Consider the following 15,403-nt stretch of genomic DNA (forward strand, 5'->3'; position numbering starts at 1 on the left):
TTCATTAGGCGAGGGCTGCTGTTCGGGGCTGCACATGGTCAACATGCTCTGGCTTTCTCCCCGCCATCTGCCTCACAGTCTGCAGTTACTGTACAAGGCCGGTCCGTTTACATTTACTGTAATTCATTACACGTCACCCGCAGCCCGCTGACGCAGTGCGCTGATCCCAAATATTACAAACATATCTGTTGCTGAAGTTTTAATAGTGATTACTGATTTTGGGTCTCTGTTCGGTGATGAAATGTGTATCTGGTTACTCCAAATTCCTGCCCAGAAATCATTAATTTTAAGTTGTTGCACTGGAGTATCTGGATCTTCTTACAAATGAGAATGTGTGACACAGTTTGTGTGTGTTTATGTATGTGTGTTCATCTATGTGTGTGCATTTGTAGGCATGACAATGTATTCATTTGTGCTTGAACCACCAGAACTCGGGCAGATGAGGTATTGTTTGTCTCATACTGTATGTCTTCAAAAGGTCACAACAACCAGAGGTTAAAAAAACAATGACAGAAACAAAAACAGAAATAATCCTGGAGCTTCAATGGGTGTTAACACTGCATTAGTGAACATACAGGACCATCTGACACTGACTGGCATAAAACATTGAACATATGCCTACAGAGATGTTGACCAAAACCAAAAAACAAAAGAAAAAAAAGAACAAAACCATGGTAGGTGCAAATGATTCAGCTCTCCATTTATATAAAACTGCCACTTGTCACCACCTGACTGTCTCCCTCCCACTGCATGGAAGTAACCAAAGGACACTCTTTTGCAAAAAAAAAAAAAAAACAAAAAAAAAAAAAAACCAAAAAACCACTAGAATGTGATTCTGACTCTCTCATTGTGGCAAGAGCACAATAAATCTGCACCACTGCTCTGTTGAGTGCTGAATGACTTGTCTAATGACTAACCAAAGTAGGTTACGTGTATATTTTGTAATACCCAGCTCTGAAGGACACACATTAATAATGTGAGTAGGACTTCAATGAATTGCTCTTAGTACTTATTCTATTGTGAGACCACCAAACATGATTGGACATTGGGGTGCTGATAGTGAGTAGGTTTTTGAATGAATAATTTCACTCACACACCACTAATTCCTTCAGTTGAATTTACAAGATATATAGTAATTGTATGTTTTGAGTTATATTTTTGGGTGACGCAATAATTTTATGACATATACTGATCACATGCTTTGTTTACCCGCAGGTCAGGAAATTGTGTTTTCTTAATTTCTAAGCATGACTGATATGATAATAAATTTAATACAAATGGGATATGTTAGAATGAATTTGTGTCATAGAACTTATTACATTAATTTTTTCTTTTCAAAGCTTCATTGTTTTTCAAACTACCTTATAATCAAAGTTTTTTTTATGACATCAATGGCAATGACCTGCTGACCTCACTAACTGGGCAATTAAAAAAACATAGCTGCATGATACATTTAATAATTTTCAGACCATTAGTTTGTGATCTCTGATCCCTTTGATGACCTTTCTATGCTGTTAGAGTGTGATATTCTATTGTGCAGTGGGTTTGTTAACAAAACACAGGCTGCATATCAAATCACTGTCACACTGTAACACATTGAAAAATTCAGTGGTTTGACAGGTCTGTGATGTTTGCTAATGTATGCACATTTTCCTGTGTGTGAGAGGTAGCTAACCATATAAACATAAACATAGCCGTGACTTCAGTCTTTAAGAAAACTGAAGAAGAAAAAAACTTGCATGTTCGAGCTTTTTTAAAAAACCACAGACGTAAAATGAATATTTCCTTTGTTTGTTTCCTTATGTAAATTCTGTGATTACTCTGAGAAAACCAATGAGAAAATCTGGCACAAAACAGACATTATTTTAATTATCCACGTTCCAGAGGACTTTCTGGGCCCTGTCTTTGTTTATGCACAGTGTTCCTGTGTATTCACACATGGTGTGGATTAAACATACAAGGACAAATATGGGCATTTAAGCAGTGTTCACTGAGTCAGATTTGAACCTGTAGTGTTTAATGGATCTGTATGTCATTCCAAATGCAAGTCTGCTTTGTCTTATCTTTTAACATCTTTTGGGCGTCCAAAGAAAAGAGTAATTTCGCTCTTTATTCCTAAACAAAAGAAAATATTACACCATTAAAAAAAGAAATGCCTGTTTGATTGCATTCTAATTTAAGCTGGAACAAAAATAGTGTAAAAGAAATTCAAGATGTCCAGAATTAAATTGGGAGTTTGTCAAGCTGTGACGGTATTACCACACTTGAAGGAAGAACATGAGAAGGGAATATGAAATGTTAGGCAGAGTAATATAGCTTTATCCACTGGCTAACTTTTAATAGAACAAGTATGGTCCCTATTGAGCGGCAGATGGAAACATAGCTTTTACCCGGCCATATTTAATATTTGTTCTGGGATCTGTCTCCGTATCTCCTGGTTCATGCTCCTGCTGAGCTCTTAGGAGGTAATGCCAGTATGGAAGCAGTGAAATGAAATTATGGCTACAAAATCCAAATTGCTTTGTAGCCTCGCAATTATATTGCACTTTGTCCAGTGTCAACTTGAGAGCAGTGCAAATGACTGAAAGTGCACTTTTCAAGAGCCTCGTTGTGGAAATGAGGCTGGATGGAGCCTGGCTGTGCACGGGGGGTGCATTTGGAGAGGCCTCTGGCGCAGGCGCCCAGCTCCGCAAGACATGCGCATGCTGTGCGTGTTTACTGCACTGTGCACGTATGATGGCTTGAACCCGCGGTTCAGCTCTAGACGAGGGGAGGGTGATACATGCCCGGGCTGACTGTGGAGGAGTAGTCTCTAGCTCTGGGGGAGTTTGGCTGAGGCTGTGATAGACGGGAGCCCCGGTCTGGGGTCAATCGTACATTAAGAATATTCTACAAACAACAAAAAAAACCTCTCAGTCATTTGTCTTCCTGCCATGTTACCACAAATGGAGAATATATTATTTTGTGCAAACTGGATTTAAATTGGATTTCTATTTGCTGTTACTGTATATTAAATCCTTTCAAAATGACTTGCTTCCCTTATTAATTAGGTTATTTGCTTTATATTGTCATACTGATGGTTGCTATTATTTTCCTAATACTTATGTATTAGGAAGATCTGCTTTTTGCTTATGGGTAACATCTACAAAAATATTAACACGTGCAGTAGGAAGGTGGTACATAATAGTAGTGCTGGTACACAAAACTAGCTTTGTGGAAGAGTGCTGACTGGAGATTTTACTCCAGTGATTTTTGTTAAACAGGTAATTAACATACACATTTTCTAAATGAATTTTAAGACTCGGACGGCAGTGTGAGAGTGGGGGACTCACCTGTCTCGGCTCCGTCGTGAGGGGAACGCAGCGTTACAGCCGGCCACGGTGCAGACGTGCATCTCTTTGAGGTGCACGTTCTTGTAGTGCAGCTTCACGCTGTAGGAGCTCTTGAAGCTCTTCTTGCAGACGTAGCAGATCTTGGGGTCGGGGCTGGAGCAGAGGTCGCCCTCCGAGGACTGCGAGGAGAACTTGGGCGGGCTGGCGGCGTAGCTCATGGAGGAGACGAAGCTCTCGTGCAGGGCGGCCATGCTGGCAGCCGCGGCGGCGGCGGCCATGCCGCCCACCCCGTTGTACAGTCCGTACTGACTCATGCAGAACATGTCGTAGGTGGGGTCGCTCAGCTCCTCCTTGATCTTGATCACGGGCTGGTGCGGGGAGGGCAGGGAGTGGTTCTTCTCCTCCATCTCCTTCCTGGCGTGGGCCTCGTCCATCTCCTGCTCCTTGTCCAGGCCGCCCAGGTGCCGCTGGTCCTCGTGGTCCATCATGTCGTCCCCGCAGCACATCTTGGAGTCGGAGGTCTCGGACTCGTTCTCGAAGTCCCTCTCGTGGTCCTGGTCCTCGGAGGTGAAGCTGTCCATGCAGCGCAGCTCGCCACCGGCCCCCCCGCCGCGGCCCTCCTCCTGGTCCGGCCTCAGCATGCTCCTGAGGGCCAGGCCGGGGCTCATCTCGTCCTGGGAAGGGGACTGGTGGCAGCTGCCCCCGCTGGTGTTGCCGTTGTTGTTGTTGTTGTTGTTGCTGTTGCTGTGGAGGTGGGAGTACTGCTGCTGGTGGCCGCCCGGCACCCCGTTCAGCGGCCGCCCCTCCTCGTCCTCTTCGTCCTTCTCATCGTACCCGTCCGCCACGTCGATGACCTCCTTCTCGATCTTCACCGGCATGCTGGACTTCCGGGGCTTCTTCTTGGGCATGGGGTCGGCCACGGGGTCCTGGGTCAGGGCGTTGGGCAGCCTGTGGGTCACCGGACCCGCTTCCGACACAAGGGGATTGTGGGAGCTGGGGGCCGGCACCTGCTGTGGCTGCTCCATCAGGGGGGTGCTGTTGGTGGCAGTGGGCAGTATGGGGCTGGTGGGCAGGGACACTGGCGGGCTAACCATATCCCCGGGGGACAGCAGCGTGCGGTAGAACGGCGGGACCGGCTGCACCGGCTGCACTGACTTCAGCGAGGGGAACACCAGGGGGTTCTGGAGGGACGACTGCAGCATGGGGTCCAGGGGCGGGGTGGCGAAGCCCAGCGGCGGCCGGCCGGGACTGGTGAGGGTCAGGCCGCTCTTGGCGCTGGAGATGACCGTGGTGCCCGAGCCGGAGCTGGAGCGGATGAGGTCCTTGTCACGGTTGTTCCTCAGCATGGGCATGTGCAGCCGGGGGTTGGGGTTGGCGCTGTGCCGGTTGCGGCTGCGCAAAGAGCTGAAGACCATATTGCAGCCCTCGATGGTGCAGCGGTGCTTGATCTTCAGGTGCACGGCGTTGTAGTGGATCTTCAGCGTGCCCTTGTCGTAGAAGGTCTTGCCGCAGGCGTTGCAGCAGACGCGGCCCTTGCGCGAGGTGGCGCCCATCCTCCGCATGCGGTGCATCTTGGACGAGAAGGACGAGCTGGTGATGCTCTTGGACTGCTCGCTCTTCAGCAGGTGGTGGGAGTGGTGCTCGCTCAGCGTGCTGGGCTGGGGCTGCTGGTGCTGCGGGGTCTGCTGATGGCCCGACTGCGAGGAGGGCGTCGGGGAGATGGGCGAGGCGCTGGCCGGCTCCGACTTGGGCTCGATGACGTTGGAGATGCTGCCGCCGGCGCCCCGGCTCGGGCTCTGGCCGTTGCGGAAGGGCGAGAGCGACACCTCCGACTCGCTGCTGTCCACCGGCTCACTCTGGTTGGGCAGGCTGGGCTCGCGCAGCCTCAGGCCTGGCTGCTCCAGCATCAGCCCGTTGGGCGGCAGGCCCAGCATGGGGGCGGAGACCGGGTTGATGTACTGGAAGGGGAGCAGGAAGGCCAGGCTGTTGGGGATGTTCTCGAAGTGGTGGATGCTGGAGGGGCTGCTGTTCTCCAGGTGCGTCAGGAGGCTGGGGCTGCGTGAGCGGTTGTTGCTCTCGATAAAAGTCCTGATGTCAGAGTCAGTCTTGGAAGAGGGCACTGTAACTGCCTGGCCCTCCTTCTCCTGAATGGCCATCAGCTCCACGATGGATTTGGTCTCCCCGAACCGCAGGAACTGCTGGAGGGTAATAATCTCCTCTTCCCGGGACATGATGGTCCAGCGGTCCAGCACCTTGCCTGCAGCATCCTGGAGGCCATATCAAAGAAACAACAAAGACAAACAGAAAAATTATTGATTCTGCATAATTAGTGCTGTCGATTGAAGGTGTGCAGCTGCGTCCTTGTGAAGTTCAGAGATCCTAGAGCAACATGTGAGAGCTCTTAATGGGCCCTGTAAACACGCCCCACACACACTCACACACACACACACACACACACACGTGAGCACACGCGTGCATACACAAACACAAACCACACAACTACCACACATGCGAAAACAGGCACACATAAACACATGCACAGAAACACACATGCTCACACAAACACGTTCATAATGTCAGCTCCGCCCCCTAATTTTCCTATCCCCCACTCACTGTTTTCTACTTTAAATCAGCCATGCAAATGCAGTCATTAGGCTCACAGCTAGTGAAACAGAATGCCTTTAATAATGTCAAAAGCAAACAAAATCGAGGCCACTGGGGTGCTGCTATTAGTGGGTCCCTGTAAATTCTATTTCTGAGACAAAGATCTATTTGCTGTGAGGCTGTGTAACAGAAACAGCTTGAAAAGATGTGAACTCTCGCTGAGACTCCCTCTGTAAATACAGACAGCCCTGTTCTTTTTTTACTGCTGGTGACAGAGGGAGAAAAACGGTCTGTTAAAAGGAATAATGGATGAATTAACAAGCATTACCAAGCATTCTCAGTGTTTTGTATTTTCAAAAGGCTTTTTCTATTTATTTAGGCCTCTCTCTCTGAAGAGACAGTGGCCTTTCAAAGTCATTGATAAGAACAGAAATCAGCATTTACTGGTAATGAGGATTAGCGGCTGTTCTTCTTTCAATGAATGAAAAATTAATAAGGACATATGTTGTCCAGAGAAGAACTGTATGCGTATGCATGTGTTCTGCGTATGATGAATAGCAGTGAAGACTGCACAAATCTTGATGGAAGGTATTCTGCAGGGACCATGGCTTTTCAAGTCCAATCCTCTTGCAGCGTTCCATAAAGCGTGGGAAACAAGTTTGCGTCTTCAAAGAGCTGCACTGCTCTGGTAGGAGAAATGGGCAGCACTTCCAAAGAGCACTTTTCTTGGCCAGTCTTGTGAAGATGGTGTTATTATCTGCTGTAACGCCCCTGAAACAGAGTTTTGCACACTCGTAATTGCCAAATGTTGAGCCACGGATGGGATTCTGGGAAAGAAATTTTGGCGTGACCACGCTCGGGCTTTGCGGTCAGTTTCATACCTTTGATTCGCAGAATATTTGACCCAGTATACGTCTTCAACAGCACTTACAGATGTTGACCTGAAAATCCACCGTGAGAATAGGGAAGCTTGAACTGCTGTAGGGGCCCAAATATATCATCTTAGTGCCTTAGTGCCTTTTGTAGTACCTGACAGTTCTGAGGCATTTGAGGCATTAATGGTGCCTGCAACAAATTTCCTTTAAAAAGATGCATACATATGTGGTGCATATAAACACTGCATACACAGAAACATGCATTATAAACCTTCTGACGTGCAGCCCCCGCACGCGTCTGTGTGTTAGAGCGCAGTGACAGTCCCCAGTGCTGCTGAAATAAATTGCATCTGCTGCTCTGGTAAATGCTCCGGTTTACGGTCAAGGGACCTCGGAGACGTTTCGCCCCATCGGGCGACATCAAGAGAGACAGCGAGCGCGCGCGGGGCGACGACAATTAGGGGCTGGTGTGAGGAAACGGGGGGCGCGGGCGGCCCCCGCGCGTGCGCTACCTGCTAGGATCCATGAATGATAAATGACAGAGCCCCGAGTCTGAGCTGTAAAACTAACAGCACGAAAGCTCGGCGAGCCTTTAAGGCGCACGGCGAAAAGGAAAAAGAAAAAAAACGTCAGAGATAGAGAGAGAGAGAGACAAGTGCAGCAATAACACAGGAGGCTCGCTACATCATGCCCTCAGAAATAGTAGAGAATAAATCCTTCAGAGACAACACATCAATAGTCGCTGGAGTATTTGTTGGTTAAATATACATTAAAAAACATTTTACGCTTTCATTCTGTTAGTGGGGATGAGTTTAGCCTGGAGGTATGACTTCTAGCCTGCGCGCTGCTATTTCATTCGCTGTGGCTCGAAATTTTATTTCCATTTGATTTCACAACGCAAATGAAACCATATTAAAAACGTGAATTCCTTGAAATAAAAAAAAATGTATACTTTGATATATGCATAATCACTCTAGTACGTGGCATTGCTTGAAATTAAGCTTTGGCTCACGTTTTAAAAACCGGGTTTTCTTCCAGAGATGAAGCTGGGATAGGCTTCACTATTCTGGGGAGCCATAAACAAATGATAACGATCCTGTAAAATATCACTAAAGATACAGATTTTACTCAATATTCATCCTCCTTACATACCATATGGGGAGATGAAACCTTTTCAGAAAGAATTATCCTGTAGGTTGCCGCTCTAGGATGAGCGCAGTTCAAACCTCTAAAAACAATGTATGTCTGCTGTCAAGACAATCAGATAATTGGTGTGTTCAGCTGCAGGCTGGCGAGTGTGAAGTGTATGTGCTCGTCTGGGGCTGCAGGAAAAGGAAGATGCAATTATCACCATCATTTTCCTTCTTTCACAAAACGTTCACACAAAAAACAAAGGGGAATGATTTTGTGTTTCCTTTTCATTTGTTTTCATACTGTTTAATGCCACCTCTCAGCTGGTTGATATTTGCAGGTGTGACAGGGAAGAGTGTTTTATGAGATTGGTATGTGACTTGTCCCTGTATTCCTTGGGTTAATAATTCCTTGTACCAATAACTGACAATGTGAAAGCACATGTCTACTGTATATTCAAGGGTTCTTTCCAAATAGTGTGCTCCCAAGATGATGCACACCTCAAGTGTTTGATATGAGTGATACTCAGGCTTGCCTGAACCACTATAGCACAAAATACTAATTCCGTGAGATGTTCTCTGATTCCTAAATATCCCTGTGAACCAATCAATCAATCCAAGAGCGATACTCATGATAAGAGAGAGGAGTACTAAACACTGAACAGAGAGACATCAGTTCTCTGCTTCAGAGGGGGTTCCTACTCCAAAGATACACACCGCACAATATATGCAAAATTGTGTTTAAGCTCTTTCCGTCAAAACAAACACCATCACGCCAAGTACACCTCATAAACTTTTCCGTGATGTTTTCAAATTGGACAAAATGGGGCTGAAACAGCACGGGCTATAATGTTTACCGAATGGTGCTGGTTACAGGGGAGGAGGCCAGCCAGCTGTCATACTACGAGTCACCAGTCGTACCGTTCCAGGGTTTACCTCCAAAAGGCTAAGAAAAACACGTTCATCTGCAGTCCCTGAGAGATTTGCTCAAATCTGAAGGGTCTCGGTTTCGCCTGTCTGCCACGATGAAGCCAAGGACTCCATCTTAGGTTTGCGTAATTTCCTTTTTCAAGGAACACTCTTTGCAATGGCTGCTTTGTAGTAAGGAAAATATCACACTAATGTGTTTTGTCTCTCAACGAAACAACAGGCAAATAGAAAGTGTTTCAGTTTAAGAGTGACTAATTCTTCAGCTGTGACAAAAAAGATGCATGTGGATTCAATAATTTCTGTTACACATTCTACAGCAGTAGCTCATTTCAATTGACACTTGTGTCTCCACATGATTTAGGGATTTACTAATATTATACCAGGCAGATTTCAAAACATATTCATCTCAATAAATTATTTATGGAGTGATGTGCCATTAATGAACACACTGACTGACACACAAAATGCTTATTACAGAGTGGCAACAAATGGCTCACATTATCCAACTACTGTGGACATTATGCACGTTGCACTGGGATAGAATGCGATCGCCATGCAAACTGCGTTGGAATTTCATCTGGATTGGAGAAAAAAAAAAAAAAAACAGATAGCATTACATTATCAGTATACATTTGGCGTACCAATCCATAACACTGAGTAATCAACTGCATCTTAATGCGAATTTGAGCTCCATGCCTCACATATTTGTACACAACACTGGTCCCAAAAGCTTTGTTTCCTCTGCCCACGCTTCTGCATTAGCTGCAACACAGAGAAAGCAGCAAACGTGTTATTAGAAGCCCTTTTACAGAGGTACTCTCATCCCCCCAATTAGCTTCATGCTGCCTCTCTCTCTACGTGTTCTCCAGCCACCCCCCCCCCCAAACCCAAATCTCATTAATACTTCCCCCAGCGCCATGACAGATTACCTTGTCATTACACATCCCTGAGTCCTTTCAACAATATGGGTAAACTACTGTTTGTGAGGTTAATGACAATTATCCCATAATTACTGCATAAGTCACTCGGCCCACTTTATTTCCTAGGCGGTGTTCTGCACTGTGTCTCTGCCACCATGCCACTCTAAATGAATCTTCTACAGCTATATTTATCATGCCACTGCTGCTGCTGGTGCTGCGCTGATTCGTCGGCGGCCGCCCCGCTCTCTCCCTAGTAAATTATCGCCGACAGGATGATGAGCAAACGTTGGCCTTGTCATCGCTTAAGGAGCACTGTCTAAAACAAAGCAGGCAGGCCCGGCTAAGCCTCCGCGCAATTATCTCAATCACACGTAATGTCCTCTGCTAGAAAACAGGGCCGGGGCAATATGGGTGGTTTTATCTAATCACGTTCATGTACTGGGTGCGTGTTTGTGTTGGGTGGGCGTCCGCAGTTGTATTCTACAGTTGTGAGGGACGATGTATCGTAAGACAGATTAGTTGAATGCATGTTGTTTAACTTGGTTAATACTCTGGATGTGTGCTTGTTTAATTCAGCTGCCGTTTTGTCTTATTGGTCTTTGCAGCGGGTTTGAGGTGATGATTGGTCACCGGTCAGAAGCACTTGCCAATTGGTATGGACCACCTGGGACACAAATAATCCCATAGGGAGATAATAAGGTACATAATATGTTAAAGAGGGAAGGGTGACATGGTGACTGTAATTGTGAAGCGTGGTATCAATACTGTCTACTGAATTTACCATCATCTCATACCAAATCCAGTGGCAAATAAATGCTGGCATTGAAACTGCATCATACTTGCTCCTAGTAAGTAGACATTGAAATACAACAGTACAAGGAGTGAAACACAAGGCTCCAAGCAAACAAGAGCTGTGCTGTATCACCTCTGGTCTCAGAGGCAGGCTTCTTTATTTTCACAACGTCTTTCACTTACTGATGGGAAATCATAAATTAAAAAACAGCGCTGGTGACAGATATATGATTAAAAAAAAAGGATTCTTTATCCCTGGAAAGAAGTATGTACAGAGTATGCTTGGAGAATCCTGTTTTTGATTCTCCGGCAGACCTATGACTCACCGGGAACAGAAACTCTGATGTCTGAACCGAGTGTCATCCAATAAATCCAGCATATGGTTCTCTGTATTCTCAAACATGCTCCTTTTTTATATTAGAATCTGGAGCAGAGCCGTTGAAGTTTATTCTGATTCTGTTATTAAATTATACAACATGCAATGGCCAATTGGTCGGTGTTATATTTGTCCTTGCCAGAAAAAGGCCCTGAAAGCTCTGCAGTAAACGAGATCAGGCAGGCACAACAACTGTTTCTCTGCAACAGGCAGGGCAGCCAGGCAACACGTCTGCTAATGCCTCTGCCTCCGTACTGGTATTTCTTGGGGCTTCGGTCGTCGGTTAAAAATTCATTGAGGCAGAGCTTGTAAGCGTGATAGCCTTAAAAGAGGGGAAAATGATTCAGTGTAAACGTATGGCGAGCGCCGATACATCACCGAGGCCTGTACATCGTGTGAGTCACGCTTTGGCACCGAGAAATCCAGCTGGTCATTCATAATGTCCTTCTTGACACAAACTTTCTTTTTCGGTCTTTTTTTTTCGACCTCTCTTTGGGAACTACCCTCGCAGCCTTTTTCATAACCTTTCTCCCACCACCTCCCCCCCCAACCTCCCCCTTTGTTTAAAACTGTCCCTCTGCATCCTTCAAAGAGGACGCATTGGCTGGAGCCCAGCAGAGGTCCGCGTTGCGGACCGAGCCGCATGTGGAAGTGTTTTCAGACTTCGGCACCAGTTAAAGCAGATGTGTCTGTCACGCTTCAAAAGCTCAAAGATGCCCAAGCTGATCCACGTTATCAAAAATGGGGAGAGAGAGAGCACCTCTTCACACGGAGTGCTCTGGAACCAGCTGAAAGCAAACCTGAGCGGGGAGTCCTCTTTTTCAATCTACAAAAGCTCATCCCGCATCAGCTTGCTTAGTCCGCGGCGAAGCTATCACAACAGCTCCTCCGAATAAAACGCGCAGCGTGGTGTACCCCCGCTACGCACCGCGTCCAACGCCGAGCGGTAGGTGGGCTTGGACGTGGGTCTGCGGCGGGTGCTTGCTCGTATGTAACAGAACTCGTTTGTGTGGATAATGAGCCTGCTTTGGTGAAGTCACCTCCTGGATGCGGTAATTGAAGCCATGCCACAGCCAGGCACCTGGCCCCTTTGGCGTGCACGTCAGTGTCCTTCATTACCGCGGGAGTCCTGGGGTTGGTGTGGAGGCGGAGCTTGAAAGTGGGGGTCTACTGCGCACACTGACTGTGCAGGCTGGGGTCCCACTGCATTCAATTCCTCGACCACCACAGAGAAGTGGGCCTTTATTACAGTATCACTGCTGTGTTTGCGAGGGGGAGGCTGCACAGTCTAATGACTGGGATGGGGGCTTTACATTTGTATAAAGGTCTTTTGAATAAAGTTTTGAGGTTTTTGTAATTCTTATGCGGTATTTTTTTAGTAATCTCTAGGAAGGTTTCAGAATGCGGTGAGCAGCCCAGTGTGTGCGCGCAGCCTGAACAATTGGTAGGTGAACCCCACTCATGAGTGCACTCTAATGACCAAGGAGGATCCACCTTGTCCTCTGTTCTTGGATCAGTGTACCTTTAGTGTGCTTCCTGTTCTGTGTAGCCTGGGAGACAAATATAAAGCTGAAGGGGGGCAAGAGCCATGAACTGGGGCAAACAAAACTGGCTGTGCAAGTATGTGTGTGTGTGTGTGTGTGTGTGATGGTTTTATGTGTGTTTGGGGGGGGGTGTCCTTTGCTTGATTAGAATTTTGGCAGAGGCTGAAGAAGGTGTTTAACATTTGCTTACAATCTGCTCCTCTGAAATTGCCACCACATGTGAGGACATTGTGCTGTTTCATATGTTTATAACTCAAACTATAAAAATACCATACATTATATCGGATGTTAACCTCGAGCTGTATGTTTAAGGACAGCAGTGCCCACCCAGGCTGTCTACGCTACTAAACAAAATCAATTAACCGCCTTCATAAATGCTGAACTCCTCCAGCAAACGTTTGTATTTGATTACAAAAAAATATCATGGCTGAGATGTGGCCTACCTCTGTCAGCCACACAGTGAATTCCTACTGCAAATGTGTTTTTATTACCGGTAGCAAAGAATGCCCTCCTAAGAGTGCTCTTTAACCACCCAGCTGTTCCTGTCCTTAATAAATCTCTGCCCCATTTTTATGCCGGGAACATCCATCATTCAGAGAGCCTGCATAATGATCAAAATGGTTTAAAAATTGTTGGCTTTTTTGTCTTTTTTGATGAATGTCTGATGTAGCTTGCAACAGAACATCTTACAAGACAACAATGGAAAGCTCACACAGTTCACAGGTGCCGATAAGTTTACAGTGAGAGGTAATATGGAGAACTGGAGGCAGGGTGTAAAATTTCTCCTGTTACAAGTTACAGGCCTTCAGGATGGTCAGAGGCCTCTATTCTCAGTAGCAATGTTACTCGCTCTCCAAACAGTAATCCCATGGCATGGAGGTGGGTGGTTAATACATTTCATCCTCTTCATGTTTCACTGAGCCCTGATCACATCCTGATGGCTATAGTCCCTTCAGAAAAAGACAAATAATACCTCATCTGATTACCCATCCCTTTGAAAATACAATTGATTTACCATCTTTAAGTTTTTCACATGACACCATATTGACATCACTGCATCTGTGTGCAGGGCCGAGCTGTGGACATCCGGTTTGCTGCCCTCTTCTACAGCATTTCTAGTGCTGGAGATTCTCGTCTTTTCTCTTAGCTTGAGTGGCCATATCTGAACTTATTGAAATACTGGTAGAAAAATAAAAGGCCTTTAAAGACAAGCTCCGCTGGGGATACGAGAGACAAAAATATTCCTAAAATCCTTCTTTTTTATTAATCCATGAATAAAGAACATTTAAACAAGGTGGCTCACGGGATGGATCAATGTACTCATCTGCAGCTTCCTTGGTTTGTTTTCATCTTTTTATGCTCTACTTCAAGGCAAAGCATATGCTCTACGATAGAGGAGCTTCTACAGATGGGACAACTGGTGAATTAATTCAACCCCACTCCCAGAAAAAAAACTAAAGAAAATCTGCATATGACCACATCTGATATGGCCTCAGTGGTGCATTTACAACATTTGCACACAAAATAATACAGGCTCATTTTTAACACAGCTTCCATAATTACATTGTCTCAAAAATGTTTATTTCTGAAAGGTCTGTAATAACCATAATGCCCACTTGAATTAGACCAAGAAGTGCAACAAACAAGCATTTTCTATTTTTGTATTATATGAAAAGGTCCACACAGCTGACACTCAATACTGATTTAGTTCTGTATTGCAGTGCTCCCCATTCATACTTTACTTTTGCAGTAATACAACAAATACCTTTCATAAACTTAACCCATTGGCTTTATACGTAGTATTAGTTCAGATAATACAATCATTATTATTTAGCTGTACACAGTGTATGACACAAAAATCTCTCTACAGGCCGATAGCTTAAGTCACAAAGGTGTACTTCGCCTGATATTGCACACGCAGCAGTTAGCATTAACGGTTCGCAAGCCCCTGTTTTTTTGTCGCAAGCCGCACAGCAGTGTCTGTAAGAGACACCATTAGAATCACACCGCTCCGTCTGAGTTGCTATGGCACAAGCAAGGAGAATAAGCTAATGGGCTCTTTACTTAATGTGATTAGACCCATTATTGACATAATGCCAGGAAGATGCAAGACCATTAGCTCAGGCCTCTCCACGCGCTCCTCTCAGATTTACCATTTGATACACAGTCTCCCTCCGCTCTCCAGACTCAGATGCTGGCCTATGCGGAAGTCGGGGAAGACAGGGATCCAAATAAAAAGCCCTGATGATTCACTGCACCTTTGAATAAATTAAACACACTCACAAGACACTTGCCCTGTTCACCCGCTGCCGAAAATCAAATAGATACAATGTTGTTATCTCACTGATCTTAATTCTGCAATCCAGTTCAAATTACTTATGAGAATAATGCATATAACAAACATAAGACCTGGGACTGTTGCCAAAGCTTGAGAGACAACATCTTAGAATATAATCCACATGAACTCAGTTTTATTCTATACGGAAATGTCCACGGTGGCGTGAGATGTCCTCACGATACTACACATGATGATCACTGCGTAGCTACAAGAGAAAAAAAGAGAAGCCTCAAAAAGCATTTCATTATGCAAAAGTGTTTGAGGCAGACAAAATATTTTAACAAAAGGTTAGCACTTGCAAACCTGACAGCTCTGGTTTTCTGTCTGAGCTGTGATTGCGGGGGAAAATATGTGTATGCGAGCGATGACAAAGTTGAAGCTCTTTTTAAATGGCCCTCGATGTGAGTGGAACAAGGCATGTGCACTGATTAATATGTGTAGGAAAGCCTGGGTGGCAATCTGCCTGGGGAGTGATTTACAGAGCGCTCCCTGTTTCCCAGCACAGATCAATTCCTCCGGCAGAGTCACGGCATGCCAGGTCACATGGCAGAAGCCACCAAGA

General features: G+C 45.7%; 1 protein-coding gene across 2 annotated transcripts in view; it reads right to left on the reverse strand.

The window, feature by feature from the left end:
* bnc2 (basonuclin 2) overlaps positions 1-15,403 on the reverse strand; it is a 180,310-nt gene that overhangs the window by 7,918 nt on the left and 156,989 nt on the right. For both annotated transcript variants that reach the window (XM_036551972.1, XM_036551973.1), the window contains exon 5: positions 3,333-5,599. In XM_036551972.1, the coding sequence (XP_036407865.1) occupies positions 3,333-5,599 (2,267 nt within the window). The remainder of the gene's footprint in view (positions 1-3,332; positions 5,600-15,403) is intronic.

The sequence above is a fragment of the Megalops cyprinoides genome, chromosome 18 (assembly GCF_013368585.1).
Source record: "Megalops cyprinoides isolate fMegCyp1 chromosome 18, fMegCyp1.pri, whole genome shotgun sequence".
NCBI classification, from domain to species: domain Eukaryota; kingdom Metazoa; phylum Chordata; class Actinopteri; order Elopiformes; family Megalopidae; genus Megalops; species Megalops cyprinoides.